Below are 20,814 nucleotides of genomic sequence, written 5' to 3' on the forward strand. Positions count from 1 at the left end.
AATGATAAATATGCTATAGCTGAGGATTCAGTAGCTTTTTCTGGTGGTGTGCTGGATTGCATTTTTAATCATTTAGCTGCAAATTAAGCATTACCTAGGTATGGGTGGCAGGGCTGGAACACCTGCTACTTCAAGGGTTGAATTACTTCTGATAGCAATGTCATGATTCAGAGAAAGGCAGAGGCTCTTAACTCTAGCTGATTTCAGGTGCTCCTATCTCTTGCAGATTGGTTTCAGGCTCAGTAAGAACCCAGAGCTGCTCCTTCTCTTGGGGATAGCATGTTAACCTGCATTGTGTGTGTTTCTACTCATAAACGAAGAAGGCAATTGTTTGTACTCTGCTTTGGCTAGGCCAAGGTCTTTTGCTGATCATGTTGTGTGTGCGCTGTTCAAAAATCTGCTTTCTTGAGGAAACAAATCAAAAATAGTGCTGGTTTCAACAATGAGTAGCAGCCATGTGTGTTTGTACCATGTTGCCGAGTGGTCCTCTTGCAGTTTACACTGTCAGTGGAAATTCTTAACTGAATACTAAGTACATTTCTTGCTGAACTTTTCCTGATAAAAGTAATCACTGCCTCCTGATGTGTTAAAGCACTTTTATAGGAGTAGTGGTTTTTGAATCATAGTCTAGTTTACTTTTTTCAGTTGAAAGTGAGGCAAAGGCAAAAACCAAAGTTCGCTTTGAGGAAATCTTCAGACGTCATGCTGGCCTAACAGAGGAAAAGAAATCAAGGAAAAAGAAGCTCCACTCTCAAGAGAATATTGTGGTAAGTTTGAATGGATCCAAGTTTTGTTTAGCTGCCTTCCTTAATGGAAAAAGACCAGAGAAATGTACTGCAGAAAGAAAATGTGCAGAAATACAGTTTACACTTCGAATGAAATGCTTGCATGTGTTTTGGTTTTGATAAGGGTTTTATTTATTGTTTATGTACCAGAAGTTAATCCTTTTATATTAGCGGCATGTCAAAATTATTTGGTACGTAACTTTGGAAAAGAATAAGTGGTATATGAAGGCATGCACTCATTTGAAGTCTGTCATACTTTTTTCCCATTACATTTTTTTTAAAAAAAATTGTTACAGTTTTCAAATTCACTATTGACTTCAGTAGGAATTTGAATGATAAAATAATGTAGGATTGTAGCCATAACAGTATTTGGTTTTGAGAGTAATACAGGTGTGTAATACATCTGTGAATTGAGAACTAATGAGAATTTAGATCATCATCAATTTCATTCCCCAAAGTTACTGACAAAGGAATTTACAAACAGTATTTAGTGACACTTGAAATGTTGTTTTCATTTTGTTCTCCATAATCAACATATTTCTGCATGTGCTGAGCTATGTTTCTTTACATGTGTCATTACATGTCTACTTAAGCAGTACACCCATTTTAAAGATGGTGCCTTAGCTTATAACTTGCAGATTACGAATGCTTCTGTCAATATGATTGCATGGTTAGATGGCTTTTTTGTTTGTGGCATATCTCTCATTAAAACAACCTGAAAAATTCCTGAGTTCATATCGTAGCATTTTTCCTGAAGAGAAGCATAGTGTTTGAGTCCTATGTAATCCCAGCTATTGATGTTTGGAATTTCCAAGGGAAAAAATTTGCTTAAAAGGCAACTGTAACTGTACTAAATATTATTATAGATAAAGCTTAATGTTTTCCTGCAGAAATATAATTTTGTCTTTTGACTGACCATCTGAAGCTAGAATTTCTATGGATGTGTATATATGTACTTTGTTAGCCTTGGAGCGTATAGTAAATAGTCAATAGTATATACAGAGAATCAGTGTGATGTTTAAAATATAAAGAAGTCTCTTGCTTTGCTGGCATGTGTAACTACGAGAGTAAATTATTCTGTTTTTAGGTTCACTTCAGTAGCAAAGAGGGGAAACACAGATGGGCTGCAAGCATCTGTGCTAAGATGTTTTGTATTACAGGTTTTGAAACATAGGATCCAAACATTGCCACAGTTACATGCACCTAGTGACAGCTTAAGAAATTGTGTCAAAACGTCCTTCTGAATATCTCAGCCAGACTTGCATTTTGAACAGTGCCTCTTGATTGCTTGTATAGTCCCTGATGCAATCAGAGGCAAGTTTTAACTATGGCCCTGTTCTAAGGGTTATCAAGTGAAGATTGCAAAGCACAGTAGTGCCCTTCTGAAGACTGTTCCATATGGAAAAGGAAAAAGAAATGCACACAGTGGATGAAGGTTCATTCTACAGTGAAGCTCAGCGTGTTACTGGCTATCAAATTACTTATGCCCCAGTCACAGCTAACAACTCCAAACCAGCAGTTTCTGAAAGAAGACTTCTGCAAAAGCAATGCTAAAAAGCCTGCAAACGAAATAATGCAGAAATCTTTTGCAGCCCAAATGTAATATATAAATTTTCTGACCCTGACAGGAGTCAGGGTTGGGAGTAGATGATCTTTAAGGTCTTTGAGCACATAATAGTGCGTTCACATGCAACTGTATACTGCTCACATGAAAATCTTAAGCTTACTATGGTTTTTCAATTGGTTTTCATTTCAAATGGTTCTGATGTAAAAATGCTGCTGTTTTGGAGTTATCTAGAAATGTTTGAAGTAGAATCATGCTGAACGGAAACAAAAGCTAATACAAATAAAGAAGCATTTTTAGTATTAGTGTGGAACCTAACTTTATGGTTTGGGTGAATTTAAACCAATCAAAACACTAAAAAAAAAATTGAGAATAACATGTATTGAAACCTTGCACTGACAGTTTTGAATATTTCCTTAAAGTCTGTCAAAGATGTAAGAGCTGAGGTCGATATTTTCCATGCTTCATTTAGGTAGGAATTTCTGTAAATGCTTCACCGAATACCTTTCATTTCTTTGTGAGAAATAAATGTTTGTGAGGAAGCAAGAGAAGGAGGTGAAGAGATTTGTCTCGTTCTCTTCCAGTTTTGCTTAGTCCATATAACAACTGTACAGAGTTTCGGATGTCTTGAAGTAATGTGAAATTCATCAGTGATGTTTGTGCCACGTACTTGCCATAAATGGTTTCCCAGGTTTGATCAGAAATGGGTCATGGCTGAGAGCATGTTTCCACTGGAAATGGTCCATGCTGCTGCTTCTGTCCTTACTGAACCTAGCCTTTCTTAAAGTAATAAAACCTTTTCCTTCATAGTATACTGTTTCCTTGAGACCTGAGTGTGGTACTGCAGGAGGTTGCTGTGATTTTAAATGTCAGAACTGATGGTAAAGAGATTGCTTGCCTCCTGCATTCTGTGTTGCCCACTGGCTGGACAGAAAGGAAGCAGCCTGATTGGAAGAGGAGAAGCCATGACAGTAGGGCAGGATGAGTTTGAAGTCACAGCTGATAGGAATGAAGAGATGGTAATGCGAATGGATATAGATGTCAGCTGTGGCCAGTGAAAGGTCTGCTTTGCCACTTAGTAGCTAGAGGTGCAGTGGTTATGAAGCCTCAAGGCAGGGCTGAAAAAGCAAGTAGTTCAGACACAGTCAGGAAAGAAATTTGCTAGTAACCCTTCCAAGGCTAACAGTCGCCATACTTATTTTTTCCCCAGTTGTACCTCTTGTTACAAGTTATTAGAATGAGCTAAACCTCAGACCTAGCAGTGATTTAATACATCTAAGGTATTAAATCCAAGCAAGGCTTTAATACATCTATGTCAGTATAGATTTTGTGGTAGAAAAGAGGATATATAATTAAAAAAAAAAAGTCTATGAATTTTTCTACCAGGTGACAAACAAGACTTTGAGGCAGGAAATTCTTTCCTAGACTGCAGCCTAACCAGCTGATAATGTCGAGATGAGCGCACACTGATAACTAAGGCATATATTCAAGACAGGACTGCATTATGTGTGTCCATTTCAGGCTTTTTATTTACTACCTAGCTGCAAGTAAAATCAGTGGCCAGCTCAGTGCTTCAGTGAGTTGTCAAATGACTGTTCTTAACTCTTTTAGGGTCTGTCAGTATTACGGAAGGTGTACAGTTGCCTCTGTAATGCTTGATATCATAGGCAAAACCAGTTCATGTGTTTCCAGATTCCACACACACACATTTGATAAGTCTTTTTAAAAGAATAGACTACTGGGTGTCAGCTCTGGAGCACAGGTGGCAAGTGAGAAGTACCTGAGCTTGGCTTGTGTGTTACCCAGCCTGCATTTGTTTGTCTGTGCACCACCTCCCTCCTGTCAAATCAGCAGCACAAGCAGGCTTGTTCTCAGGGCAGGTGGCTTCCTCTGCCCAGTTATCCTAATGTGGCAGTCCTGAAAAAAAGCCAGTTCTGTGCTTGTTCTGTGCTTTAGGTGGGGGAGGTCAGGTTCAGACATGCTGGAGTTTGTCCAGAGCTATGACTGTCCTCTGAGCTGCTTTTCTGGATGAGATGCTTTTTCTAACTTGGATCAAGTGTGTTATACGTAGACATTTGCTATTAGCTGATCTCCTGTGGTTCTGCATTTCAAATGGATGATCTCTATACCAGTGTCCTCTCATCTGTCCAGCACCTAGTCTGATGCAAGTATTATTTTAATTACTTTTTCTAATTAAATAGTATGTGTAGCAAACATAGCCTGAGTTAAGATTACACAGGCTATGCGTTTCTTGTGTTTCAAGAGCTGTCCTGAAACAGCTTTGTGCTGCCTGCAGTATTTTCTTAATGTTCTTGGAATTTGCTAGTTTGTGATTGTTTTTTATCTCATTATGAGGATATTCTGCTTTTTGTTTGTTGATGTCTTTTTCCTGTAAATATAATGAAGTGACATACTGCATTTTAGTAGACCTAGACCTGTTTGTAGGCCTATTAAATAACAGGTTCTAGTTAATACTTCCTGCAGGATTTTGCAAAATCCAGGTTTCTCTTAGGAAAGGACTCTTGCACACCAGTGTTATTTTAGAAACAATCGAACAGATCAGGTAATAGGTTTTTGTTTTTTTTTTTTCTTTGGGTTTTCTCAAAGAATTCTTTTTGCAATACAGTTTGGCACTGGTATGTAGCCAAGAACCACACAGCCTGTCTCCTCCTCAACAGAAGGAGGAAAAAGATAATATGAAAAAGGAGCTCATGGGATGAGATAAGGACAAGGAGATCTTTCACAAATGACTGTCACAGGTAAAATGGACTCGGTTTGGAAGATTAATTTGTTGCCTGCTGATAACAGACTAGAGTAGTGAGAACTAAATGCAAGCTAAAAAGATGTCTTCCATCCACTCTTATCTACCTCCTTCCACCAAGTGGTACAAGGGAACAGGAATGGAGGCTGTGGTCCGTCCATAATGCTCCGTCTCTGCTGTTCCTTCATGGTCACTCTGCCTCTGCTCCAGTGTGGGGTCCTTTCCATGGGATGCCGTCCCTCCTGAACCAGTCCTGTGTGAGTTTCCCACAGGCTGCAGCTCTCCAAGCACTGTTCCAACATGGCTCTGTACTATGGGGCCCACCCTCCAGGCACTATTCTAGCATGGGTCCCCATGGGCAGCAGCTCCCCCAGCCCTCCTGCTCCACTGTGCCCCCCTCTCCATGGGCTGCAGCTCCAGCCCAGGCTGCTCCTGTGGGGCTCCATGGGCTGTGCCTCCTTCAGGCCCCATCCACTGCTGCACCACGGACTCCTCAATGGCTGCATGTGGACATCTGCTCTGCGCAGTGCCCACGGGCTGCAGGGAGACAGCCTGTTCCTTTGTGGGCCTCTCCTGGGCTGCAGGGAGCTGCTGTTCTGCACCTGGAGCATCTCCTGCCCTCCTCCTGCACTTACCTTGGGGGCTGCAGGGCTGTTTCTCTCGCATTTCTCACTCCTGTTTCCCAGCTGCTGTTGCACAATGCTTTTACCTTTTTTTAAATCTACTCTCACAGAAGCACAGCCAGCATCACTCATGGCTGAGCTGTGGCAGCAGTGAGTCTGTTGGAGCAGCTGGATCTGGCTGTGATCTGACATGGGGCGTGGCTGGGCTCTGCTCACAGAGGCCACCCCTGCAGCCGCCCTGCTACCAACGTTTTGCCATGGAAGCTCAGTACAAGGCTTAATGGAGTAATGATTTATCAAAGGCTTACAATCAGCATGACCTTAGTAATAGTACCTGTTCTGTCTTAGCAATGGCTGGAGTGCTCTAACATATATATTCCTTATACTCTGCAGTTAAAGCCTATCTGTGGAGATCTAGATAATGCTTTCTAATAGACTATCTACCTCCTTATTTTACTTAGTTTTTACAAGGTTTTAGTGATATTTCAAAGCGTTTTCAAAGCATTAATTATATTTTGTGTTATCTATATGTGCATCCTCTTAAATCATTGACTTATGAATAAAGAGGATGTTACCGGTATAAGCAAGAAAAAGATGAAGGTACAAGACAGCCTTTTTCATGATTTCATATTGAGATAATTTAAACTGTTTTTAGACATGGGGAGCTGAAAATAAATATATCTACTGAAAAGGTATGTGAATGAGTTTAGATTTTTCTGATGTTTTTGATAAGTATACTTAATGTTAAATTCCTGACACTTTTTTTTTAATTGTATTTACTAGGATAGTTTTGTTTAATATATAGAGTGAGGAATTCTAGTTAGTGCACTTAAAAACTCAGCAAATAAAAGGTTTTCATGCAGACTCTTAAATTGTTCTGTGGCTTCTTTCATGTACATTCTTTGTGTTTTAAAGTCAATTAGTAATGTTTCATATGGAAACTCAGGAGAATTTTATTTAAGAAAAAAGAGTAGATGAACCACAGTGACTTTATAGAAGCTGCACTTAGAAACAGCAGTCTGTTGAGCTTCCTAGAGATCTGGTCTTCAGTTGCTTGCTGTGTTTTTTATTGTAATTTCAGTGTCAAACTTTGGCAACTAACTTGCAGTGAAAAATACTCCAAAGAGCTGAGCCTGAAGCTTGTCTCTAACTTGCATTTTAAATAGATGAAAATGTTTGTTTTCATGCTGTTTGCTGTTCTCAAGTCTGTCATAGTGTAAAGCATTGGTGGATACTTACGGAGTGGACTTGCTAGTTTCTTTTTTGCTAGATATACATGAGTCATTTGAAAACATAGTAAAACTATACTGAAGGTGAAGTGCCCAAATACAAATATATATTTTTTTCCTGTGAGAATTATCTGTTGCTTTTCAGCCTGCCATTTGTTAATTTTAAACATGAAAACTATTGGATCCTTGATTTTGCTTTGTGTGATGTTAAAGAAATAACACAAAGTAGTATGTTCATCCTTAGAACATAATTTTATTACGAGTGTATTTTATATTCTTTTCATTTATAGCTTGACACTTTCAGAAGTAATATTGATCTAACTAAAGAAAGTGGGAATGATGAAGCAATTATAAACAACACATACAATCCTGAAGAAGAGAGTCCCCGATTTACAAAAAATAAACTCAGAGAGAAAACATCAATTGCAGAGAAAATAAATAATGATGTTATTAGTGGAGAGGCGAACAAGCAAACAAAGTCTAACAAGAAGAAAAAGAAATCATTGTCACAAGAACAATTTAATGAGGAGGACAATTTATATGAAGTTAAATTGGAGAGTTCTGAAAAAAAGATTAATGATTTTCCAAGGAAAAAGACAAAAAGTAAATCACAAACAGATGTACCTCATCAAGAAGGTGATGGAAAGATTAAAAGTTCCTTCACAGAAGTGAGAAATGCAACTGAATTAGAAGAGGAAGAAGAGCTAATTCAAGCCTATCAGTTGCATGTGGCTGAGAATGAGGTAAATGCAATTAAAAAGAAAATAAGAATGAAACTTAAAGAACAGATGTCTGAATTTACCTCTACTGATCAGAGCCATGAAGTTGCATTGAGTGATGAAGTGGGCAAAAAGCAGAAAAAGAAGAAAGAAGTTGCAGTTGTATGTGAAGCTGAAACAAGGTATTGTGATAAGTATACCATTTCTGTATGAATCTTAAGCAGTGTTTTTCATATTAAAATAGTCTATCAGAGACCTTTTGTATTTGTATTTTAAGTGATGAACTAACTGGATAATTCTGTTATGAAATGAATGTTGCAGAACAGTGTTTCAGAATGGTGTTGATATCAATATTAAACTTACAGACTCTGTATCTTCCATACACTTTTTCCATATGCAATAGAATGCAATTGCTGATGGTAATCCATTACATTGCAGTGCAATGTCCCTTTCCGACCTACAGCATCATCCAGCAGAAGGTAACAATGAAAATCATTTACTGGAAAGAGAATTTGTATCAGAAGGACAGAACCTGGAGGAAAGCATGGAAAAACAGAAACCTAAAGCAAAGATGGTTAAAAAGAAAACCAAAAAAGGTCTGCCAGCAAAATGAACGGTGTGCTGCTCTATCCAAACCACTTCGTCGTTGTTTTTTTTGTTGTTTGTTATCTAAATATTTTGCCACCAGTACTATCACAACAGTGACTGAGACTGGAATTGAAGTTACGTTCTTTAATTAGTTGTATTTTTTTTGCTTCCAATTCTAACACTCAATTTTAAGGAAGTTAATTTGGTGTATCTATATATAATCTTGAGAATTCATTTACTGGAGTTAGTTTTAAAATTGTGAAGTTGTCAAGTGTATTTTAAAAATAATATAATATTTTATATATATACACACCAGCTTTACGGATTATTTACTTGCATATTCTAATTACCCTTTTATTTAATCACATCTTACTTTAGAAATGGTGTATCATTACTGTTTTAACATGTTGCTCTGTTCAAATATAAGAAATACTTTTTCAGGCAGCACATAGTCATATTGGAGAATTAATTTCCTCAAATACTGCAGAGTCCAAAATAGGAAGCTATTCTTTCAAAAAGGGCATTACAGAACTTCATGAGGAGTAGGTCTTTTGTTAACTAACATGGCAGTCTCACTGTAAATTCTAAATTGGGATGTTATTTAGCCAGTGTTTGATAGATTCAGGGAAAATGCACTAGAGAAAGCATCAGCTTATATCATTTTTTTTTTAAATAAAATAATAATCTGTATCCTAGGGCAGGATAGTAAACTATATTAATTTTAAGTAATTGTGGCAGAGAAGAGCTTATGTCAATCAAGAGAAAGACCTTTGCTCTTAAATATTTTTTTAATAGAAATAGTTTACATGCATTTATGTGTATTGTATGCATTCAACCATGTTTAAAATGCTGCAAATTTTATGATTTTAATCTAGCCTAGTACAAAAAGAACATATGAAGTGCTATTACTTTACTATTGAATGCTAAGAGAATATCAAGTATTTTTACTTGTTAAACTGTCACATGGTAGTCTCTGGGTTTTGAGTTTTTTTGTTTGTTTTGTCACTGTTTCTAGAAAATAACGCAGGAGTTACTGCAGAAAATGATGAGGAAATGAGGACTTCAGAAATTTCAACTCAGTCTAAATTTGTTTTTGATGATGATCTTGTGTTGGGAATTTATATCCATCGATCTGATCGACTTAAAACTGATCTGGTATCTCATCCTGTAGTTAAAATCCATATTGTTGATCAGAAAAGTGGCTTATATGTCAAGAAGGATCATAGGTGACTTTTTCTTTTTTAGTAAACTATTTCTATTGTCTGTGATTGTTACAAATCCATTTTCTAGGGATAAAAAATATATATGTAATTTGAAAATAATGCTGAATTTGAAGCTTGCAAGGTCTTTTGGCAGCTTCTACATCTCTGATAATGCATATTAATGCCTACAGTAAATTAGAGTGATGTTCTTTCCTTTTTGACTCTTTCAAATACTTTATGCTACCTTTTTATTGCTCTTAAGGTCTGCGTAGTTAAAGCACTGTTTATTCTGTCTTCTTTCTTGAGAGAAAATTTCTCAAATTTTCTTGGTTCAGATGCCAAGATTAGAATAAGTAAGCAAAACTCTTGGGGCATAAGCAGCATTTCCCTTTTCATGTCCATAAAAGAACTTCTAAAATCTTGAAGTGAAGTTTAGTTCTTCACACTTTTTTAATCGCTTTCGTTATTTCGTTTCACTGTCATTATCCATAATTTTCCTGAAAACCAAATTCTGATACTTTTTATGCCATAGATACTAACAAAATCATTATGCATGAATTTGGTCACAGTAGCATGACTGTTAGAATTTTGAAGTTCACTGTGCCACATCGCTATGTACATTGCCAATTGCTTTAAACTTTGTGTGTTTTTTGATTTTTTTTTTCTAAAATCAAATACATGTTATCATGTATGTTTTTTTGCTTTCATTAATTGAAGGTACTGTTTTGTTTGAGTTCTTCTTTTAAAGACATTATAACAATTGTAACTTTTTGGAAATTTTTAAACAGTGAGAGGAAAGTTGTATCTTACTACGAGGAAGAGCAAATAGACCATATTCTTCCTATTATGACGCAGCCATATGACTTCAGACTGTTTAAATCAGCGGTTCCAGAATGGGAGGAACAAGTCATATTTAATGAGCACTTTAATTATTTTATTCAAAATACTGAAGAAAGTCCTCGAGTAATTCTATTTTTTGAGGTAAGATTAAAAATCTCAAAGTTTTGATAGTTATGATTTTGTAAAGTTTGTGTTTATTCAAGAGTATATATATGACTTGTTCAAGTGTTTTATTTCAGTTATATTGAATTACTAGACAAGCTTTAATACACAGAATTAAGTGGAGATCTCAAAAAGTAGTATTGATGATTGATACCATTTATTTATAAGCCCCCAAAAAAACCAACCCTGATCTGTAGGAAGTAAGAAGAGTCAAGCTTTCTTATGAACTCGGCTAACAAACTCAGTGTAAAGACTCATTAAGATCACTCCAGATCAGGAGGGATGACACTACATAAAAAAGATAATGCTTTATTTTCCACATTCATCATAGAATCATAGAGTGGCTTGAGTTGGGAAGAATGTTAAATTTTCAATCCCCTCTGCTGTGGTCAGGGTTGCCGTCCGCTAAATCAGGTTGCCTAGGGTCCCATCCAACCTGGCCTTGAACAACTTCAGGGATGGGGGCATCCACAGCTTCTCTGGGCAACCTGTGCCACTGCCTCACCATCCTCTCAGTAAAGTATTTCTGTCTAACTATCAGACTGTGTAAAAAGTTGCCTTTTTTTTTTTTTTATAAGCCCCCTTTAAGTACAAGAAGGCCGCAGGGAGGTCTTCCCAGAGTACCTTCTCCTGAATGAGCCCACGTCCCTCAGCCTTTCTTCACAGGTGAGGTACGCCAGCCCTCTGATCTTTTTCATGGCCCTCGTGGGCTGAAGTGCACACTGCGGCTCATGTCCAGCTTTTCGTCCACTGGAACCCCCAAATCCCTCTCTGCAGGGCTACTCTCAATGAGTTCTCCCAGCCTGTCCACGTATCTGGGATGGCAATTCTTGAAATATGAAAAGAAGCTTAAGTACTGGAAACTCAAAAACAGAGTCTGTTTGCTTGCAGCAGCACATGTTTTCCATTGTACCAATGAACAAGCTGTTGCCTTGTTTTTTGTTAACGTTTTGGAAATGGTAGAGTATGTTTTTAACATAATTTTCTGCTTAAGTACTTCAGTAATTGTTAAGAGTGTATATTAAGAGAGATTCTGCAGTATTTAACTGAAATCAGAATGCTAACACAATATTTTTTTATTATATTTCAAATACATTGTATATACAGTATCACCATATGTTTATTTTCTGTGATACTCATGAATAAACACATCTCTAGAATTAAGAGTCTCACTTAGCACAAATGTAACTGAAGTTGAGAGTAAAGATTCTTCATGGGACTTGTGTTGATGGAACCAAAAGTATGGCTGCACCAAAAGACTGCTGTTAAAGCAGCTTGGTTTTTGAAGTATAACTTAAAAAAGAAAATTATTTTAAGTTTTTGTACATTTGATAAACTTACAGGAGTTGCTATATATGAGAAGATTCTAGTCTGACAAGAAAAATGGAGAATCTCATGGGCGTAACTGAAAGTTAGGAAGGCAAATTAGCTTTTTGACTGATCTTTTCCAGTTAGATTAATTTACAGCTTGTTTTGCCTATTAGGATTTATTATATATATGTATTATTTGTGAACTGTAAGATTTATGAAAATTACACATGAACTTTTTCCTTTTTGATTGAGAAAGAAGGGGAAAAAAGCAACCTGATCTTAAAAATTCTTTTCTTAAAACAGATCATAAATAGTCATCATGAAAATGCAAAAGGTTCTTTTACTTCCAATTGTGTACATGTGTGGAAGAAGTGCTTTTTTTGTAATTGTCTAAAACTGAAATCTGTTTAATAGATCACATCTAGTGTATTTTCAGCTGTATTTTTTTTCTTGCCATGAAATATATATTCATTAGAAGTACAGTTATATTCCTACTAATGCTTGCAGATCCTTGATTTTCTCAGTATGGATGAAGTGAGAGTCAACTCTGATGCACAAATTCAGGAATGTGGTTTCCGAAAAATCTGTTGGGCTTTTCTAAAGGTACTGTAAATATTTAAAGGAAGGAAATATTAGTAACCTTTTTTATTATCTAAAATAACTACTAAGTGGTAAAATACTTCTCAGTATTTCCAGGCAATGGAGATGAGAAACAAATACTTTCTTGCTTGGCTGTTCACTCCCTTCCCTCTCTCTTCTCTATATCAAATTCACAGGAAATTCAGTAAAGAATAAATATTTTTTCAAAAAGGTATAAGATGTGGAATAATTTGTTGTTTGTTTGTTCATCAAGAATAAAAAGAGATTGTCAAGGAAAGGACAAATTTGCTATTTTCAGTTGACCAGTCTTTGGAAAGACTCCCTGGCTTGATAATAAAATGACTGCCATTTCTAATTGCAGAGCTTGAGATGGTGCAGCAATGAGATATAAGTGCATGACATTCCAGCTCTTACTTTTAGTATTAACTTGCCTTAGGATTGTTCATGTTCACCTGCACCTGTGGATGATAAGACTTTCACAGCCATTAAGCAGTCCATAACATGAGACATACAGAAGATAAATGAACTGCAAGCTGACAGGAAAGCACAGGGACCTCCATGTCATTCTCTAATGATTCTCTTCTCATCTCTTCCCAAGATAATTCTACAAGAATTGGGGGTCTAGAATCCCCTGTCTGGGTGTATAAATGGTGAGAGCTGTGCTCCTGAACAAATGGAAGGATGCATTTCAAGCTGAGAAATACAAATAAAACTATGACCTGTTCTTCATTACTGTTGCATCTCTCTGCATTATCCTTTCATGTATGTAGAAGTGTCTGGGTAAACGATGATCATTGTTAATGGCAGTAGGTACACAAAATGAAAAACATAAGCATTTATTTCTGACTTGTTCTGACAGCATAAATGTTGAGAGAGGAATAGCAATTTACTTTTCAACTCCAATTAAATCAATTCCCTCTGAAGTTTGAAAAGTTACTGTTTTACTGTATCTTCTGCTCTCAGAAGACTTACCTTATTGGTCAGTCTTACCAATGCCCTGTGCTGTAGAATTCGAACTTACGTGGATGAGGAGGCAGATTTGGAAGAGGTTCTTCATGGATTTACAGTCATTAAGGATTTGGGTGATTCCAGCAAATGGTAACTTAAAAAAAAAAAAGCGAGACTTCAGAAGTCTTCCCACCTGTAGGATGTTACTGTTGTGCACGTGAAGTATACTGGAGAACTAGACTACCATCTAAGCTTTAATCTTATTGATTTGATTATGGGGGTGTTTAATTATTTCATTACCACTTTTAGGAATATTAATCTTCCCCAGTGGAAAGTGGATTTCAGAATTTATACTATAGCTGTTTATCATATTAGAAATAATCAGAGATTTTTATTAGTTTTGTGTTAACATTCAACACTTATTTAAATCACTTTTACAGCTTGTTGGTGCAAATGGAGTTCTAAATGTTGATGGAAAACTCCGTCTGCAATTGTATTACCCACCTTCAAAGACCAGGTCACATTCAGATGTTGTTGAAGTTTTTGATTGGTGGGCAAAATGTCCTAGAAATCGTTACCCAGCAACTTTATATGTTACTGTAAGAGGCATAAAACTGCCAGATCATGTAAGTTAAATTTTATATTTACTGATACTAAGCTCCTACAGAAAAATCTGAGTAAATAGCTACAGTGTGTCATGTGTATGCATGTATATAAAAGCTGTGCTTGTGTGTAGGATATAAAATAACTAGTATGGAACTAGCTATAATAAGAACTTTGCTTCTTAAGATATGTGTTCCAAACTCAGTGCTTTCTAGCTGTCTTTGGAAAAATAGATGTTTTCTCCTGTTTGCAGCATTGCATGTTCTGCCATTGACAGAAAACATTCAGGGTACTTTCTGGAAAACAGGTTACTCCTTCTTGTTAGGAGAAATGCTATTTTAAGTCACTGGACTTGTGCAAGTGTGTAACCTCTGTAAATGAGAGGAACAGTAGGTCAATTATGAATTGCTTTAAATGATTTTTTTTTGTTATTTGAATCTCATGTATGAGACTCTTTGAAGTCTCTTCATTTTTTGGCTGTAAAAAACAATGTGCTTGAAGTTAAAAGTACTTTTAAATCTTTTTAGATATGACACCCTTTATTTTATGAACTTTTTCTCTAATAATTTTTTTTTTTGCCTTAAGGTTGCCCCTTCTTTCCGTTCTATGCTGGCTGTTCAAGAGGAACAAGGTAGTGCAACACTGTGTGAGCTCCATGGGGAAGGATCTAAAAAATCATGTGAAGTCAGTTCTCTAGAGGAGAAAAAAGAGCAGCTAAAGTGGTCGAGGCTCCCTGGACAGGTGAAGTGTTGTTTTTTTCTTTAAAAAGGAAAATGAAGAGTTCTACTACCTCTTGCTAGCTTTATCTGTATGATGTGTTATGAAGCAAGTCATTCATTAAAACATTAAAAAGAACAAAACAGTGCAACAACTAAAAGCTCAAAACACAAAGATCTTTCAGAAGTAGTAGAGAAGGCACAGCTTCCGAATGTAGTTCACTTGACTCTTTGGGGAAAAAATGGTTGGATGTTTTTATCTCCAGAATTCTCTAGGAATCTGAAAGGCTCTTCAGGTACTGAAAGTAAGTTAGGAAGTTAGTTCTGAGGTTTAAGCTAAATTGTACGCAGCCTTTCAAGGAGAACAATTAAATATATCTAAACCTTTCTTTATTTCTCAATAATGTTTGCTAATTATAATGATAAAGAATAGGTGAGGCTGTTTCCCAGTGCAGTTTTTCTTGCTACAAGAAAAACTTTCTCCCTAAAACGTGTATTCATGTTAATGCTAAATACTTTTCCAAAAATTGCTGTTCTGCAAATAAGTGTTTATTCAAAAACAAGAGTAAGAAAATCCTAAGAATATGCAATAACGTAAAAATAAAATCGACAGCTCCTTTATTTTAACTACATCTTTATTACCAGCAGTGATCTGTTTTGTGATATGTTGTCCATAGAAAAAAATTTTCTTAAGGTTAACAGGATGTTTCTCTGAAGAATACTAAAGCCAGTGTTTTTCCAAAAAAAGAATCATTCAAAGTTACTATTTTCTTTGTATACATAAAAAAGATTATTTTACCTTTAAATATAAATTATCTTTAAAATATATATTTTATCTGTCTCTGTAAACGTAGATAGATGACGTTATTTTTCCATAATGCTCTATATAATTATGAACTGAGTTACATATGAAACATTTCTATATGAAGTCTTAACTAAATGAGCTTTAAGTAAAAAGTTTTTTTCTGAGCTGAAATTATTGATTCAACATTGTAATGTTTTATTTCAGAGAAAGATTAAGAAGCGTAAGTACACCTGCTCACATGTGTAGTTTCTACCAAGATGCATTTACCTTTATTCTTGAGTGAAGAATGTGTACTAAATTATTTCATAAGCAGATATATTTGTATATTTTAAGTGCATAGAAATCTGTTCATATGTATTTGTCATTCTTAAAAGTAAATCAAATTTAGGTTAAATAATCAAATAACTACTCTGGATAGTTTAATTTCCCTTAAATTTTGAATTTAGCTTTGGAGAAAAAGCCCATGGATAAAAGAGGAGATATTTTAAGAGACAAAGAAACACTGTAATACCTGTGTAACTTCTTTAAAGTTAAACATTGGAAAAATAATAATAATAGGGAATTAAAATACGGATGAGGAGTGCTGAAGATGATTTGGCAGACCAAACTTTTGTGTGCCTGTAGTTATTTTTCTGAATTCCCGCTGCAACTGTTAAATTACTAAAAGTTTTGCTTAGACTACTTAATGAAACTTGAGTTGCTATCCACAGCTTATAATATGAAGCACAGTCATGGTTAAGTGTATCTTAAAATGAAGGACATTTTAATTTTTTATTTTCTTGAGTTTTAAAGAGTTGCCAGTTGTCTGTAATAGAGGAGCAAAAATGAACATACAAACTAAATGTGGTGTAAGTTATGCAGAAGATCTGTATCTGTTTATAAGGTTGTTTTTTCTTTTAAATTCCCTTCATGTATTAGTGGGTTTTGAAAAATTAGGTAAGACAAGAGCTGAGAAAGTGTTTTAAACATTGTTTAGTTATAAATATTAACTTTGTAATCCCAATTCTTGCCTGAAAAGCTAGGCTTGTCGCATTCCAAACAAACATCTGTTTTCATTGCGAGGTGGAGATATGGGCTGTTTCTGTATTCGTTTCTCTCATGATGGAAGAACACTGGCAGCAGCATGTGCAGGAAGGAATGGCTATCCCATCGCTTGTAAGTTAAAACTGTGGAGTTATTTTTCTATGACTGATGTACTTTATTCTAATGTGGTCCTAATAGTTTAAACCTGGTGGGCCCAGTTTCTGAAGAATTAGGAAGGGTTAAGACATTTGTGACATCTGTGAACCACTAGATGGAAGTATATGCTTGCTGTCCATGCATAACTAGCAGCTTTTTTTTGCTGTTTTCTGAAAATGAGAACATAAAGAAAATTTTCAAACTTGTACTAGCAAACGCTCAGTCTCAGACTAGACTAACCTTTGCACTATATGTGTAGAATTGATTATTAATGCTTACAAAATGTTTATTTTTCTACTTAAACTTTCATCAGTGTTTGAAATTCCTTCTGGACGGTTCCTGAGAGAATTCTATGGTCACCTTAACATAGTGTATGATCTTTGTTGGTCAAAGGATAGTCAACACCTTCTTACTGCATCCTCTGATGGTACTGTCAGGTATGTATGATAAAAATGTTCTGGCAGACAGCTTCAGTAGCGTGGAAGAAAGTGACACAATTCTGTGTATGTGTATTTGAGAGTAAAACTTTCACAAAAGCGGTAGTATCTACAGCCCAGCAAACAAACAAATAAGGCTATATATTTCAAGAGGTCATTGAGAAAGTTAGAATATTCTGTCCTTGGATAAACTGTCATATTGTGAACTCAGCGTTGAAGTTGCAAATTTGTATGTGAGGCAGGAAGTAGAAAATCTGAAATTTGTGAAATGTGTTTAAATTTGCCATTTTGCACATACATGTGTAAATTTTGAGTTTCTGGACATAATGCTAAGTATTGCAACTTAAATTACTGTAATTAGAATTTGACAGTCGTATATTGAAGTCTGAATGTGTACACACTTCCCTCAACAATTAAAAAGTGCACTACCATGCAGTGTTAATGCTAAAATCCTCATCTGTTTGAGGTTTCAAAGCAAAACTCTCAAAACTGTAGAAAACAGGAAAATATGCCTATGACACTGCAAAATTTTATTATGAGCAACTTCATAGGTTTTCATAGACTTTTTTTTATATTCTTCAGATCCCTATCTGTTGATTGTTATGCAATCCAGTAATGATACAGGCAGTTGCATAATTAAAATACCAGAAGAATTGTTAAATGATGTATTGTATGCGTGGAGCTTTTTTGCTTTCCCTCGTCTTTTTCTATGTATGAATAACGTGAAACAAAATGTTCTCTTTTTTCTTTTTTTTTAATTTGGATTCAGATAAAATAAGTTTTTTGATACTATACAAAGTATCAGTTTTAGTTGTTTATATTTACTTGCATGAATGCCAAGAATGTTCCTGAATTCTTGAATTTGTGGCAGCAAGATGAAACTGCAGTAGTCTACCTCCTTTTCTGTGTGCTATGCAGTCATACTATAAGTTATTTCCTGTATTTATTGTCCATTGCCTTAAAAGTGACTCAGTTCAGGACAGGATTTTCTTCTTTTCCCTTAATGTTGGGATTATTTGACCTTTGAAACATATTAGAATTAAAAGATGAGGACGGAAAGGTACCTTGTTATTTTAAAGTCATATCAGTTTATTACCTGGAGCGCAACTCAGAGAGTTCAACAGAAGCCTCAGGGAAAATTGAGAAGCTAAATGAATCCTCTATATAGTGTCTTATACTGGCAATGCTGCCCTTGAGCCTACCTAAGCTTTAATACCTCATTATTTCTGAACAATAAATAAGCTTTTCTGCTGTTAGAGCAAAACTATTTTAAAATATAGGTTTGTGACTTCGTACGTTAAGTTGCAAGTTAATGGATGTGTACTCTTAGGGATTGTAAATTTGTAATGAGCTCACCTCAGAGTGACCTTAGAATTCTTTAGCAGTCACCAGAAACAAAACCTGCAAGAATAGCACTCGAACAATTAAATTCCATGTTGTAACTGTGCACTCTCCACAACGTGTTATTCACCTGTATTTCGTAGTCCATGTACCATTGCGTTTATGAGCTCATCTTAAGAGAAGGCTCAATAGATGCAAAAAACACTTTTTAAGAAAAACTTGATAATACAGCGGTGGATAGTGAAGGATGGGAAATAAGTGCATAGTAAGAACGGAGTTTATATGAAGAAAATGTCTTTTGAGATCATGATCACCATGATATGGTAGATAATTGTTGTTTTTAAAACTTTGTGTTTTTATTTATTAATCCTGAATGTTCCTTTGTGAGTTGTTTTTATTTTTTTCTTTTCCATTAATGATACCCCAATCTTAATAATGTGTTTATAACTCAAGAAAGGAAAAAAATAAAACAACAAACCGTTCCATGAAATACTTTGTGTGTTCTAAAATGTGTAAGATATACATTGAATGAGTAAGTACTCCTGAGTTTACCTGGAAGACAGAGTACTGTGCAAGGTATTAGATGTACCTTAATTCTTGTTTGAAAATAGCATATTAAGGGATTAAATATAGGTGGAACAAATTAGAACGGTGAAAATTTGCTGTTAAGTGTTTGCAAGCATTCAACTTTAGAACCACTAGCGCAAAGGAAGGTATCAGTTATACCTATCTATGTATATGATTTCTTATTCAGTGGATATCGTAACATTCTTTCCTTTTAGAATGTGGAAGATTGAAACACCGGTTGCATCTGCAGTGAAAGTTTTCCCTCATCCTTCATTTGTTTACACTGCAAAGTACCACCCCGTTGCTGACTTTTTGGTGGTGACAGGATGTTATGATGCTGTAATTAGAATTTGGAATGCCAGTGTGAAAGAAATCCATGGGCAACTGCTACAGGAGCTTGATGGTCACAAAAGTTTCATCAACACACTTTGTTTTGATACAGAAGGTATATATGTGGTATTACTTCTTCAAATATTACTCACCTCAGTTGAAGACTAGTTTCAGTGCAACTTGCTTTATTTCCTAGAGGCAATGTGAAATGCTATGATAAAATCATTTTAGTTGTGTTTGTAATTAATATGTTAGTATTGTGTGTTATTTGGAACTACTTTGGACAAACATAAAGGGACATGTAGTTCCTGATGTAATTGAAGAGTAATCAGGAATGGTAAGCATAGAAAATATGAACAAACAACTGTGTAGTCACTCAACGATGATGACTGGGCAAATTTTGATAGCAGTTTAGTTTGTATTGTCCTTATAACTATCTACTATTTGTTAGCTAATGTTTTGTATGTATTGCAGCAAGGCAAAGCAGAAAATCAAGTACAGATACTGCTACTCAGAGGATTCAAATAAAAATACTTATGCAAGTATGCAGGTGAAGGCCTAGTAGTTAGTGTAGAGAGGTAAATGGGGAAAAAAAAACATGTTTCGATAAAGAATTGAAGAATTACATAATCATTTAAGAGCAGAAGCAGGAAGTTTGAAACCAGATTGAGAGAACTCTCAGCATTTGAGAAGATTACATGATCAGAACAGTAACAAAGACAGATGTTCCATATTGATCAAAGTTGTAAACACCAAACAAAGAAAAAATAGGGTAGCAGTAATAAGATTGTGAGAATTTTAATGCTAGACTGAAGTGGAAAAGTGATGACATTTTCCAGTCACTATTAATATAAAATGTGACATAAGAGGGCAGAGATTAGTTGAATGTTGTGAAGAATGTTAACTGGTAGATTAACAGCTGAAATTGGGTGTCATGGGTGTACTAACATAATACTCTGGTTAGTGAGGAGAGTTGAAGACGGGTGAATGAATAACGTACTGGAAAGTATTTGACTGGGTATTAGTGACTTCATTAGTAGTTGTGTGATTCATTTTTTGGAGATTTATTAATAAGTATAGTTACTAAGTAGAGGAAAAAGCTGCATTTTTACAAAGAAGGATTTGTGCCTAAGTTAAGAACAACTATTGGAACCTGTTCAAGTTCGTCTCAGAGAACATATAGACAAGCACTAGATGATCATCACTATCATTCACTATCAATACAAGCTGGGGAACGAAGGGATTGAGCACAGCCCTGTGGAAGAGAACTTGGGAGTACTGGTGGATGGCAATGTGCCTTCTCAGCCCAGAAACCAACTGCATCCTGGGCTGCATTTAAAAAAAAAAAAAAAAAGTGTGGCCAGCATGATGAGGGAGGTGATCCTGCCCCTCTACTCTGCACTGGTGAGGCCTCACCTGGAGTACTGCTTCCAGATGTGGAGTCCTCAGTACAGGAGAGACATTGGAATTGGAGCGTGTCCAGAGGAGGGCCACAGAAATGATC

At 35.7% G+C, this 20,814-nt stretch overlaps 1 protein-coding gene across 10 annotated transcripts in view; it reads left to right on the forward strand.

Moving 5' to 3' along the window:
- AHI1 (Abelson helper integration site 1) overlaps positions 1 to 20,814 on the forward strand; it is a 101,780-nt gene that overhangs the window by 5,997 nt on the left and 74,969 nt on the right. For 9 of the 10 annotated variants that reach the window (XR_002437620.1, XR_002437619.1, XR_002437618.1 and 6 more), the window contains exons 3-13: positions 646 to 767; positions 7,253 to 7,863; positions 8,120 to 8,277; positions 9,285 to 9,495; positions 10,260 to 10,452; positions 12,292 to 12,387; positions 13,773 to 13,958; positions 14,521 to 14,676; positions 16,479 to 16,611; positions 16,949 to 17,072; positions 19,196 to 19,425. Coding sequence is in view for 7 of the 10 variants with exons in the window: in XM_021393236.1 (XP_021248911.1) it covers positions 646 to 767; positions 7,253 to 7,863; positions 8,120 to 8,277; positions 9,285 to 9,495; positions 10,260 to 10,452; positions 12,292 to 12,387; positions 13,773 to 13,958; positions 14,521 to 14,676; positions 16,479 to 16,611; positions 16,949 to 17,072; positions 19,196 to 19,425 (2,220 nt within the window). In the remaining 3 variants the exon portion in view is untranslated. Of the gene's footprint in view, positions 1 to 645; positions 768 to 7,252; positions 7,864 to 8,119; positions 8,278 to 9,282; positions 9,496 to 10,259; positions 10,453 to 12,291; positions 12,388 to 13,772; positions 13,959 to 14,520; positions 14,677 to 16,478; positions 16,612 to 16,948; positions 17,073 to 19,195; positions 19,426 to 20,814 lie in introns of those variants that run through there. The other variant, XM_021393240.1, reaches the window with a different exon arrangement.

Source organism: Numida meleagris, chromosome 3 (genome assembly GCF_002078875.1).
Source record: "Numida meleagris isolate 19003 breed g44 Domestic line chromosome 3, NumMel1.0, whole genome shotgun sequence".
In the NCBI taxonomy this organism is placed as follows: Eukaryota; Metazoa; Chordata; class Aves; order Galliformes; family Numididae; genus Numida; species Numida meleagris.